General features: G+C 55.5%; 3 protein-coding genes across 3 annotated transcripts; 1 reads left to right on the top strand and 2 right to left on the bottom strand.

Moving 5' to 3' along the window:
- Positions 1-506: 506 nt before the first annotated feature.
- On the top strand, positions 507-3,659 carry J7T54_007863 (Transcriptional activator-like protein; the record flags this gene model as incomplete). The annotated part of the gene is made up of 4 exons (XM_051502434.1): positions 507-864; positions 922-1,361; positions 1,700-3,224; positions 3,274-3,659. The coding sequence occupies 4 exons, from the start codon at positions 507-509 to the stop codon at positions 3,657-3,659; spliced, it is 2,709 nt and encodes a 902-aa protein (XP_051365626.1).
- Positions 3,660-4,410: 751 nt separating this feature from the next.
- On the bottom strand, positions 4,411-8,149 carry J7T54_007862 (uncharacterized protein; the record flags this gene model as incomplete). The annotated part of the gene is made up of 4 exons (XM_051502433.1): positions 4,411-4,448; positions 4,507-7,779; positions 7,836-8,023; positions 8,076-8,149. The coding sequence occupies 4 exons, from the start codon at positions 8,147-8,149 to the stop codon at positions 4,411-4,413; spliced, it is 3,573 nt and encodes a 1,190-aa protein (XP_051365625.1).
- A 1,007-nt stretch (positions 8,150-9,156) lies between these two features.
- J7T54_007861 (Protein phosphatase 2C) lies at positions 9,157-11,000 on the bottom strand (the record flags this gene model as incomplete). Its single annotated transcript, XM_051502432.1, has 2 exons — positions 9,157-9,663; positions 9,714-11,000. 2 exons carry the CDS (start codon positions 10,998-11,000, stop codon positions 9,157-9,159), a joined length of 1,794 nt encoding a protein of 597 aa, XP_051365624.1.
- Between the last annotated feature and the right edge of the window lie 1,437 nt (positions 11,001-12,437).

Genomic DNA, 12,437 nt, shown 5'->3' with positions numbered 1-12,437 from the left:
TCAGGTACAGTTCTATTGAGGTGGCTGGAGCTTCCCAACTGGAAATACATGATTGGCTGTTGATGGGTGGGACGTGCATCTTGGGGTGGCTGAGAGGCACCAAACGTTCTTGCCCGATCAGGGTTGGAGGTCAGCGAGAGGAAGGAGAGAGAGGGGAAAAAGATGCAAGACGGAACGAAATTCTGCATGGCCAACAGAAGCCTGTTGGATTCCCAGCCATTCCGACGACGCTCTTTTACAGATAGGCAGACAGAGCCGCTCCTCTGCCTCGTCATTGCGACTGTCCGAGCCAGCAGCATCTTTTCGGATACGTATCCCTATGAGAAACCGATGAACCCCGCCTTTCCGCATTCCCAAGCCCGCCGCGCCCCCCAAGCCAAAACCGCTTGAGCTCGGCACACGCAAGTAGTCCTCCCTCGCCCAACCGCCGCAAACCGATCGAAACCTTTCCACGCAACGACCGACAGAACAGCCCATTCACCAGTGGACGGGCGCTTCCAACCACAATGTCGTCCCAATACGGTGCCGAAGGAACACCTGCTCCGGCTGGAGGGACCCAGACAGGTGGCACATCCCAGCATAAGCGCGTCTACCAGGCTTGCATCCCATGTCGCCGTCGTAAGGTGCGCTGCGACCTCGGCAGCGTCGACAATCCCCACGACCCGCCCTGTGTGCGCTGCAGGAGGGAAAGCAAAGAATGCTATTTTAGTGCTACGAGGAGGAAGAGGAAAGGCGACGATGGCGAGGGTAGCGATGCAGACGACTACACAATCCGCAATGGGAGAAAGAGGGTGTACACAAACGAGAACACACCGCCGGTCGTCGATCGCCGCCTGTACAGCGAGGCACCTCTGACACCAGGAGGTTCGCACGGTAGAAGTCAACCATTGCGCCGACCTGATGGAAGCGTCTCTGATCAAGGCAACCCGGTGGGGCGCACCGACAGCAATGATTTCGCGGTGGATGCCGATGAGACCCAGCAGGTGCAGAATCCGGACGCACAAACTGTGATGCGACCTGGTGTGTACGGTCTTCATGATGCCCTTGATCTACTCTACAAGGCTGCGACAGACACGGACAGGTTGGTTGAGAGCGAGGAGAGCGCCGTGCGTCAGCTTGCTGACATGAAGCATAGCCCGCTGAATGCGCCACGGCCCCAGCGTGAGGAGAGTCGACTGCCCACCGCATCAATCTACCAGTCCCACCGTGGTACTGAGCAGCCGGAGCGCAAGCGTCAGAGAAACAGTGCTCCTCAGGTTAGGGTCGAGAAGCAAGCTATTGATCCCGGGCTCGGGAAAGGCGATTTGAGTGCCCAGCCCGGCTATGCAGAAGCGATCAAGGCATGGTCAAGGTTTCGATTTGTACGGGCTGGTTGGTTCACGCCGCACGAGGCGATTGAGTACATTGACTAGTAAGTTAGACAGATCCCCGGGCGAAGAACCCCGTGGCAACTAACATGTCGTCTAGCTACTACAAGTTTTTATCGCCAATGACACCTATATCACCTCCAACATTCAGCAATCCCGCATCGCATCTTACCTTATTGACGGAGGAACCAATTCTCGCTGTCACTCTCCTGACGATTGCATCACGTTATCGAAAAATGCCGGGCACTGGCGGCCACTGCCGATCACATGCAATCCACGAGCAATTGTGGACGTACCTGCGTGGGATGGTAGAGAGATGCCTTTGGGGTCAGGAGGCGTTCGGTGGTGGGTTCTGCGGTTCCACCTCCGCACCTGTTGTCTCCGACGAGACTCACAGCAGCAGCACCGCGCCCTGGAGGGGCATGCGGAAAGGAAGCCTACGTACGCTGGGGACAATCGAGTCTCTGCTGATTCTGACCGAGTGGCACCCGCGCGCCCTGCATTTCCCACCACCAGATGCCACGGACGAACTCATGTTACCTGACTTCAACGGGCAAGTCGGGCCTGGAGGGGACGACATTAAGAACTCTGGCGTCGGCATTGGTGGAAAACGTCTTGAAAGCTGGCTAGAACCAGCGTGGAGAAGTGATCGTATGTGCTGGATGCTCTTGAGCACGGCGATGGGCCTCGGCTACGAAATGGGTGTATTCGACGACATTGACGAGCTGCTCAAGGACGAGGCCATCACAAGGCCTGAATACCGCGACGAAATCTACAGGCAAAGAGCAAACCGTATCAAGCGGCTCCTGCTCATATACACCAGTCAACTTGCTGGTCGCTTAGGGTGGACAAGCATGGCCCCAGAACACTTTCGAAGGGCAGATCCGGCGGTGACCAGAAAGCGCCCCATGCCCAACGATGAGAACACACCGGGTACAGCTCTCTCATCAAGCTTCTCCAACGCCTTCATTTATGTACCCGACCTCGAACTTGATGACCAGATCATCCACTGTTGGGCAGCCATCACCAATGCCATGCACCTTGGCAACGAGAAAATGTTTCGGTCACGAGCGCACACTGCGGAGATCATCCGGACTGGACAGTACCTGGATCTTTTGAGAGAATTCACACCCCTCCTGCAGGACTGGTTCAGAGAGTTTGAGAGATTCCGCCTGCCGCCATACTTGAAATACATCCTCACCATCGAGTACGAGTACGTCCGCATCTACATCAATTCACTTTCACTCCAAGCCGTTGTCGAACGCTGCACTAGCAATGCAGGCAACCAGAACGGAACGGGAGGCCTGGCCAATTCGGGGGTTCAGCTTTCGCCCCAGACTATTTTGAACTATTCGAAATTGCCCCTTGGTCAACTCGGCGGTTTCAGCTCTCACGACCAGGAGTATGTGCGCGAGGTAGTCGAAGGTTGCCGCAATCTCTTGGGCATTGTGGTCGATGGCCTTTTACCAGGTGGCTATTTGAAGCATGCGCCTGTGAGGACCTACTTCCGCATTATCAGTGGTGCAATGTTTCTTCTAAAGACGTTCGCACTGGGCGCGCCACGCTCGGATGTGAAGATGAGCATCGACCTCATGGACAGAGCGACAGAAGCTTTGCGCAATTGTGTGGTAGACGACGTTCATCTTGGTATTCGATTCGCAGACTTGCTCGAAACCTTGACTAGTAGACTGCGCAACCGCTTCATACAAGCTCCAACGATGCAGCAGGCTTCAGGCAAGGGACAAAGCCCTGTGCCAGATAACAATGGCACTGCGTCGGCTTCGGCACCGAATGGGGCCGAGTCCGACTGGGTTGGCAACCATGCCCAGACATTGCGGGATGAGCTCAATGGCAACCGTAAGTTTTTGGCTTTCCGTCGCCACGAGTGTTCACACTAACCAAGCAGGCCGACTTCTCAGTCCGACGATGGAGGGTGGTAACATTTCGGCTACTCCTTTCGATCTTTCCGCCAGCGCATTCCCTTATCCCGGTGGCGCTTCGCTTGGCCCTGCAACGCCCACTGCTGTCCTGGATCCGAGCACGAATCCTCAATTGTCAGCGCCTGGTACCGGTATGGACGCAAATATGTTTGACGACTGGAACAATCCTGGAAATGAGATGTGGTACCTGCCCACGGGGCCGGCCTTTTTCCAAAACATGGAGAACAGCAGTGTTGCCATGACGGCGGAAGGCGTGAACGTAGGCGGACTCGACTTGCTGGACTATCTTGCTACAGACACTAATATTTATCATGGAGCGGATGGGCCAAGCTCCAACGGACCTTTCCCTTAGGGAATGACCTTTGTATGCAATAGCAAGTACCTAGAGAGCCCAATTCCGGCGGACCGACAGTTGTTGTGGGAAGGGGGAAAAGATTTCACGCGAGCGTGGCGTACGTGTGTATTGCATCCTTGGGACATCATGTGAGCATTTAAACTGGAGCATCGAGAGGACTTGCACAAAAGAACACGGCAAATGAGTAAAGAGGGGGGAGAAAAAGGGTGTACACCACCTCGTGGTGTTCCATAGACAGAGAGCACTTGGTCACATGAACGACTGATGGTTCTACAAAAGCAATCGAGTCTTTTGTACTGCCTGCTATGTATCTTGATCCTGACTCGTTTGTCCTCCGTTTGTCCTCCAAGTGTGATGTGAGAAGAACTTATTGTATCAATGTGCAGAGGGCGTCTCTTTTGCGACGCCAGAGAAATGCTTGAAGAGAAGAACAACAGAATAGAGAAATGACGCAGGAAGGGAACAGACGGACGAACACGTCCTTCGACAGCCATGGACTTGTGGCGGCCAGTGGGCGCGGGTTGTACACAAAATGGTTTGATCCGAACTAGAGAAAGCTAAAGATGAATGTGTGATGTGCAGCAAGCAAATGCGTGCGTTATGCCTCGAGTTAGATAGTATAATATGAGAGAGAGGAGGGATCGACTTTTGCTGGTGAGTGGTATCATTTAAAGAAGAGGACAGAAAATGGGGAAAGGGGGTAAGAGACAAGTGAGAACGTCAGCTCTCAGTGGAGGACAGTCGACGATTATTGACCAGCGTATGCGGCATGGGCATCTTGCAAGACTGGATTTCTGTTAGCACGCACTCTTCAGCGGCTGAGACCAAGGGTTTGTCAACTTACTCTGCAGCACGTTCATCTGACCAGCGCGGTCCTCGCAGGCGACCTGTACGCTGCTGCCCTCGACAAGATCCAGCACAACGCTATTGGGCAGCTCTTGCACCTCGACATCTGGGGCGTACGGTGTGCGGAATTCACCTAGGTGGTAGCGTTTGACGCCTGCCCCGGCAGTCGTGGGACGTTGGCTTTGCTGCGGCGCTGTGGAGAGGACGACGTAGCCCTGCGTGTCGAGGTACATGTTGCGGCGCTTCCACAAAAGTGTGTCGGGGAACTGGACGTTGACATCGCCCATGTAGGAAGCGATGCCGGGGCCCTCGTCACTGGCGGTTGCAGAGGGGAACTTCTCCTCCGTGACAGTCATGGGTGTCCCCATTGGCGAGCTGGCCTTGTTCTTGCTCGTCCCAGACAGGGAGGACAGACGGCGCATGATGCGGCTAGCCCGAGAAGCCTTCTTCTCACTGGTTACAGACTCATCGTCACTAAGGATAGACGACATGCCGTCGCGGTCTTTACTTAGGGATCGTCGTGAAGAGATGGAAAGTCGGTTTGCAATCGAAGAAGAGCTGCTGTGCTGAGTAGACAGAGCCGGACGCCCGGGAGACCGGGGACCCGCGCCATTGGCGGAGGAAACGTTGTCGGTGGATGGCGACGTGAGGTTCTTGCGACCATCCTTGATAAAGTCCCGCATGATGCTGAACGACGAGCGGCGCGGATCCGGCATATCAGCTGCCTGGCGCTCTGGGCTTGGCTCAGGCGCAGGGGGCTCGACGGTCACATCTGGCGTGTCCGGCGCTCGCTGGTGATCGACAAGCAAAGGCGATTGCTTCAGGTCGAGGTGTCCCTCGGGGGTCTGTGACTGTGAAGGAGAGTCCCTGACGATTTTAGCTGTCACGGAGACTGTCTCTGGCCGCCCGCGAGGTTGGTTGCCCGGGGAGCCTGTGGGTTCAAACTTGGACAGTCGGCTGGAAATTGACCCCGATCGTTCGCGATGGAACCGCAAGTCTGGGGAATTGTCGCGTGATTGTGCCGTTGAAGGCCTTACGTCCCTGAGCGAATTTGTCCTGTCCACTACAGAGGGTGATCTCGACGGTACACGATCTTTGTTCACTTGAAAGAAGGTGGATGACGGTCTCGATCCCGGCGCTGCTGCTGTGCCCTCGTGGACAGACAAGAGCTCGAGAGCCTTGATTCTCTGCGAAATACTCGAGCCCAAGTTGCCTCCCTTCTTTGACAAGTTGTCGCCGTTGCGCTGCTGGGTAATTTGATGTAAGTAGGCTGCGCCGTGACTAAGTGAGCGCATGGAGGACTGGCTCACATCTGAAGGAGGCGCGACAAGGTTGCCTCGAACCGGGTTGGATACTGTTCGCACCATTGTTGGTTTGCCGGTGAAACTCGGCGCTGTGGCCGACGCAGGCGCGGCGGCTCCGCCATTGAAAGTGAGCTTGCCGGGGAAGACGGGAGTGACAGGAGTCTTGGCGACGAACATGGGCTTGGCCTCTTCGACGGTGGCGCTGTGGATCTCATCTAGCAGACTTTCATCATCCTCGACGGAGAAGGCCTGCGATGTAGGTCGACTGTGCTGGGCAAGGTCTGTGCGAATAGGTTCGACTGGACGGCGGCGAGATGGTTGCAGAGGGGGTGAGATCGTTTCGGTGTCGCTGACCTGGTCGTTCAGCTTGGCATCATCGTCCGTTCCAGGGGTCTCAATAGCTGCCGGCACCTTGCCAGCTATATCTTGCTGAATCCTGTGATCCCTATCTTCTACTGTAGCCTTCTCATGCCCGTGAGCGAGCATGTCGTCGGTGTGTGCTGCCTGGGTGAGTGTAGATGTTGAGGCCCCCGTGGTCTCGTGCGATGGAATGCTGCCGTCCACATCGTTGGCCGATGCGGCGACCACGCTCTCGCTGCAGCATTCTTGATCGTCAACAGATGTAGCTACAGTCTGCGCTGTCGAATCATTGAGCTGAGTCGCAGTATCTTCCGAGGTTGCCGATCTGGCTTCTGCAGGTGAGCTCGCGGCTCCGTTCCCGTTTACATGCGCTTCCTCCCCGTGCGATCCCTCGTCCTCTTGGACAGTCCTGTCCGTGATTGGTGTGGAAGTGGCTGAGAGGGATTCAGCTTCGAGCGCTTTCGCGCCCTCGGATTCGCCGGACTCGTCTATCGACGAAGCTTTCGTGGATTGCTGAGTCTCTGCGGGGCTGGCAGGCCTCGAAGAATCTTGCGTCAACATCGAATCCTTGGTGGACGCAGGAGACACGTCGATTGCGACCCCAGAATCCGCCTTGGCCATTGGTATCGGGCCTTGTTCCAGCTCGCTCGTCTGTTCACTCGGTTGTCCATGTGTGACCTCTGTAGTAGTTATCACTGGCACCTCAGGCACATCAGGCACTTCGGACGCTTTTCCAGCGGCCTTCCTCTTCCTTTCGCGCATTTGCATTGCTTTCTTCAGCCTCGCCTTCTCAGGCGTCATCGCCGGCTTGCTGGAACTTGTCATGCTGCTCTTGAAACTAGCACCAGAGCTTGTGGCAGGTCTCGCGTTATCGGTCGGTGTCTTCATTGCCGATGGCTCCTCAGGGATGGGGAGTGTGGTGACAGATGTGTCCGTAGCCTCACTCAGTGGTGACTCGATCAGACTGTCGTTGGCACTCTCAACCGAATCTTTTCTCCCAGACTTCTTTGAACTGGTTGAGCCCTTGCCGAATAACTTGAAGCCGGCTGGTATTGACGATACTGGCCTGAAGTTGCCTGCGGTCTGGGGTCGCGTACTGGTTTCGAGGGAAGGACGGGGGCCAAGCTTCACTTTGGGCTTGGTGCTGTACGAGGAGTAGGCCGAGTAAGAAGTGTAGACGTCGGTTCGACCTGATTGTGATGACATGCGACGACTAGGCTCAGGGTCAGCTGAGGGTTCATCGGTTGTGCCCACGAAGTTGGGCACTTCTGAGGTTGCTTCGGCTGAAAATTGTGTATCGGCGAGGTCTGAGTTCAAGGTGACTGGCGGTTCTTCGGGCTTGTGCTTCTCATTGTCGCCCTTGTCCTTGACGAGTGACTGGCGCTTGGCTGATGGCGGCTGTAGTTCCTCCTCGTCTTCCTCGACAATTTCCATCAGATGCTTTTTCCTTAGAGAGCCGGAACTGGAGTTGGAGCCCGATGCGGCGTGCAGGGAGCAGGCTGCTGAAAGCTTCGTATCGCGTAGCTCGTCTGCTGCTGTAATGTCGAACTGTGAATCGTAGGGTGCAAATCTCTCGCAAACCGCGTTGAAGTGAACGGCAACACGCGCTACAATGGAGTGAGCCACACAGCGCAGGGCAATCGTCGGACTTGTGGTAACCGACCTTGTATGAGTCTTGAACAATCCTCTGGAAGATATTTGATCAAGACGTTCCTCCTGCGATACTTCAAGTACCCATACAAGGGACTCGAGTCCTCATACTCGGCGATGGCGTTGCGCATCTCGCCAATGCCACCGGTGCCGTGGCTGAGGATCTCGACTTCGTCGCGACTGGCGTACTTGAGAAGAAACCTATGCCGTCGTCAGCTCCGTTGCTTCGCGATCGTGGCTTTGAGCGACATACCATCCTCCCGCTTCGGCAGCAGCAGCTGCGAAGGCTGTCGCTACTTGCGGGTCATCCAACCCGTTCAACGACATTTTCTTCTTTTGTTCCTGCGTATATACGCGTCTGACGGTGTTGTGATATTACCAGCTCTATATCTCCGTCGGCCGTTTCGTCGTTATATTAGTGGCGGGCGCGCGAGTCAAGAAGCTCAGTCAGGGGACATGAGCAGCGCTGCACACTCACGGCGGCCTTGCCGTCGATGTTCGAGGTCGAAGCGGTGTCGATGGATAGTCGAAGATTGAATTTGTCAAGTGAGGAAGAGGAAAGTCTGAGCAAGACTGAGACAAGACAACGAACGCGATGCTAGTAGTCGAGTTCCCAGAGTGTTCTCCTCTTGCGGATCTACACTGACTGGCCTGGCGGCAGGGATACCCAACCCAACCACGAGAAAAATAAATAAAAAGGAACAAGCAATGCAGGGAGTCTGCAGCGGAGAGAGCGTCGAGAAAAGAACGGGCTCGCCAGCGGGCACAACTGAATGTGATTTATCCGCCAGCGTCAAGAAGAGCGCCTTGTCAGAGTATTAAGAGGGTTGAGCCACCAACTGTCGCGTTTCGGCGTGAGGGTAGGAAACACAGACAGGCAGACAGCTTGGGAAAAGAGAGCATTGCTGCTGGTCCCCAGGGTCGTTGGAGCTTGTTCCAGTCCGGCTCAGGAGGTTCGTCCCACATGCACCCGCATCCAATTCCAATCGCCCACAAAGAGGAGGCCAAGCCATTCCGAGTCGGTGCTGGCGTAATAAACAAATCCAGGGGTCTGTGCAAGACTTGTGCGTCTGTCCCACCTGCATAACACCAAGACAATTAATTGTGCATGTCCTCACGGCCACCTTCAGGCGCTGAAGAGAGAAACGGTAGGTAAAAGAATAATTAAGCAGCAATATAACCGTGCACACAACGCGCAGCTTCCTAAGATAACTAACTTGAGGCAGTGCTTGATGCTATCGTCATGTTCGCAGGAGCAGCTATGGTCGATCCATTCGTTCCATAATTCAGACAACGTGACACCCAGAGCGGTCAGCCGTCACCTAGGCGGTCGACTACTTTGGATCGCCCTGTATATCTGGGCCTTTCTCCTCCGCCATGCCCGTGATAGCCGTCCCCTTCTCCAATCCCGGCGTTGCTTCGGGACTGTCCGACTCGCCAACAGCCAGAGGCTCTTCCTCTGCCACAGAATCATCCAATGTTGTCGGCACGAAGCCATCTGAGCAGTCCTCGGGACGCACTGAATCGTGGCCACGGCCACTGTTGCTAGCCGATACCCCAATAGCTGGATTGGTCCCATCCTCGATCTTTTGCTTCGTTTCGCCGACCAGCTTGTCAGCTTCGCTAATCTTGGCAGCCCCTTTCTCGTTCTCGACGCCGGTACCCTTCTCGCGAAGGCTTTGCATCGTGGCGTCCTTCTCGAGCCGTACTACCATGCAGGATAAGTTATCAGTGCTGAAACGACCCAGCGCGTGGTCTACGAGCATCTTCGAGGCTGTGATCGGGTCCTGGACGTTACGGATGAAGTCGACCGCTTCCTGATCGCTGCATACGTCCCATACCTGCAGGAGTGGTCAGCCATGTGAGGGACGTTCTACAATCATGTACTTACTCCATCGCACGCAATGATTATGAATTCATCATGCTCAGGCTGAATCACAGTCTCAGTCGTGTATGGGTGGCCCGTGACAAGGTCCTTCATATAGGCGTCGCCGAGGGCGCGCGTTACGGCCAAGACACCGTTGACTCGGTTGTTCAAAATCATGCCACCGGCGTTGGCGATTCTCCGACCCTCATTCTCGTCACTGCCCTTGTGGTCATAAGACAGGCGTAACGCCTTGCCACCACGACAGAGGACGATGCGAGCGTCGCCCACATTGGCTGTGTATAGCACGCGCTGGCGCGTAGCTGACGGTTTTAGCCGTGCATGGGCCGCCTCGGTCGGAGGCGCCAAGCTGACCTCTGAAGTTTCCTTTTCCATCTCTGACTGCCTTTCCTCGTCGCTCTTCTTGGAGACGGCGGCGACAGCAGGCGCAATATGCTGAGACCCAGTAGCGGAGCGTTCGTTGGGGACGCGGTCCTCCCAGCGCAAGACAGCAATCGCAGCGGTACATCCACTGTTCTTCACGGGCAGCTTTTCCAGCTGCGCATCGACAGCAGTGAAGGTTTGGTCCAGCAGCTCGGGCATTGGCATGTAGGGATACTTTCTGACAATGTCTTCGAGGAGAAGATGCAGCTTTTTCCCACACCAATCGGCGGCAAACGTGCCTGCGTGGCCGTCAAATATTGCAAAGTAGCCATTGTCGGACTCGGCCATGTCGTCCGTAGAAGCCTCTTCGGGCTGTTCGGTTGTCGGCACATCTGCGACGGTGGCCGGAGTGGACAGGAAATTGTAGAGAAAGGCATGGGTATCCTCCATCGTCCGGCGGCACTTCTTATTCTTGTCTTCCCACACGCCTACGCGGAAAGTCGATCTCGGCCCGGGTACAGACTCACCCGCCGAGTTGTTGTGCGAGCCTTGTGGAACAGCAAGAGCAGGGTCTTGCTTCCCAAGCTTTTGGATGGGCGATTGCGCGCTCAGATCGACATTGTTCCGGCTTTGAGAAAAGCTCAGGGAGTTTTTGGCGGATGCAAGCAGGCTACTGGCCTTGCTGCTGACGCCGCTACTCCTGCGTTTCTTATCACCGGAGCTGCCATTGTCGCTGCGCCCGGGAGGGCTGCCATTCCCGGAGCGCTTCTCGCCAGATATCTGATCCGTGGTCTTCTCGGGAGCGTCGAGCGGGCTGGCGTCTGGCGATGAGGATTTCTTGGAGTCTGATGACGTAGAATCCGAGTCGGCACCGCTGGTTTGCGCAGGGTTGTTGGTCTTGTCGCTAGAGTGACTGTTGCCGCCGAACATCCTATTCAGCAGGCTTCCTCCCTGTGAGGAGAGGCTGCGACGTTTACTGCCTGCCAGCTTGTTGATTGTCGAGGGGAGCGTAGAGGTGTTGTAGTAGCGCCGACGAGATGGTGTTCTGTCGGTAGGGACGGCCCGCTGGTCGAGGACGTGGAATCGCTTCTGGTAGGTATGCGAGAAAACGGACCGATGTCGTTCTTGAAGTTCCCTAAATGACCGAGGAGATGGTGTTCATTCCTGTATACCTGATTTGAGGGGAGTGTCAGTCAGGTTGCGGTCGAACGAAGCGGCACTGTGGGGTAAATCGAGGAAGAGCGACAGGGCACCTCAGTCCAGGACTACGAGGAGGGGACTGGAGCGCGAGGGCTGCCGTGGACAAAGGTTCGCTCAAAAGCTTGCGCAGAATCAGGGCCTCTCGAGCTAGATGAAGTCCAAAGGAGACCCGGCCAAGCGTTCAGGGGACGACGTGGAGGGTAAGCCTCCCGCTCAAACAGGCAGTGATGGTGAAGCGCCTCCGTGACGTAGGATGCCGGCGTTGATGGGAAATCTAGCGGGTGATGCATGTGGGACAACAGTTGAATGACCATATTTGGCTTGGGAAAAGGAAGTATCCGCCGGATTTGGCTTACATACCTGGTAGGGACAATGTGTGTATTGTGTATATCGATGCAACTATCTCGGAGTCGAGCTGTGGGAGACTGGAGGACATGGAGGGACATGCAGGTGAGGACTCGAGTCCCTGAGGCCTGGCCGCCTGGACAAGGTCAAGTGGGTGGCGGACGGTGGCGCTCAACCCTGATAGGTCGTACCTGGCTAGAGCTTACAGGCTACAGCTGTTCTGCCCCACCTCCACTGTGGCCCGTCGACGTTGGCAACATGAATGTTTGGTGATTGCAGCAAGATCAAGTGTATTAGGTATATCGCTCTTGATCTCGCGTGACACATGTCCATTCACAGATTCGCCTTTGCGACTCTTCTACTCAATTCCTCCTCCACAAAATTCATTCGCTCGGCTGGATGACCGACCAATGTCGTCGTTCAAGACTCGCATATTTCTCAGGAGAATCGAAAAGACGAGAATCCGCACACGAGTCTATGCAAAAGTCCATGTTAGGGGGTCGCTGTGCTTGTACGTATCGTGGTTCGACTGCTATCCAATGACGAGACCGGCATGGATCAGTAGACAAGCACTCCCTAACAATGTCATGGACTACGTTGTTTCCTCTCAATGGGGTTTGACTACTCGAGGGCCAGTCGTGGGGAGACTCCACAGAAAGCCATGCTTCGTTTTTTAGAGCTATCTTTCGAAGAGGCTGGGACAGGCTAGACAGATGTACGGCGACGGCGAGTGAGGAGAGGGACTAGGGCAGAGTCACCACGATTGAAAAGGGAGAGAAAGACGAATCTGAATTGACGTGGCGCACGTAAAAGTGACACAGC

Source organism: Emericellopsis cladophorae, assembly GCF_022114955.1.
Source record: "Emericellopsis cladophorae strain MUM 19.33 chromosome Unknown NODE_3_length_1261782_cov_116_963312, whole genome shotgun sequence".
In the NCBI taxonomy this organism is placed as follows: Eukaryota; Fungi; Ascomycota; class Sordariomycetes; order Hypocreales; family Bionectriaceae; genus Emericellopsis; species Emericellopsis cladophorae.
Note: the sequence above shows the minus strand (reverse complement) of the source record. Positions and strands in the feature narration are given on the sequence as shown.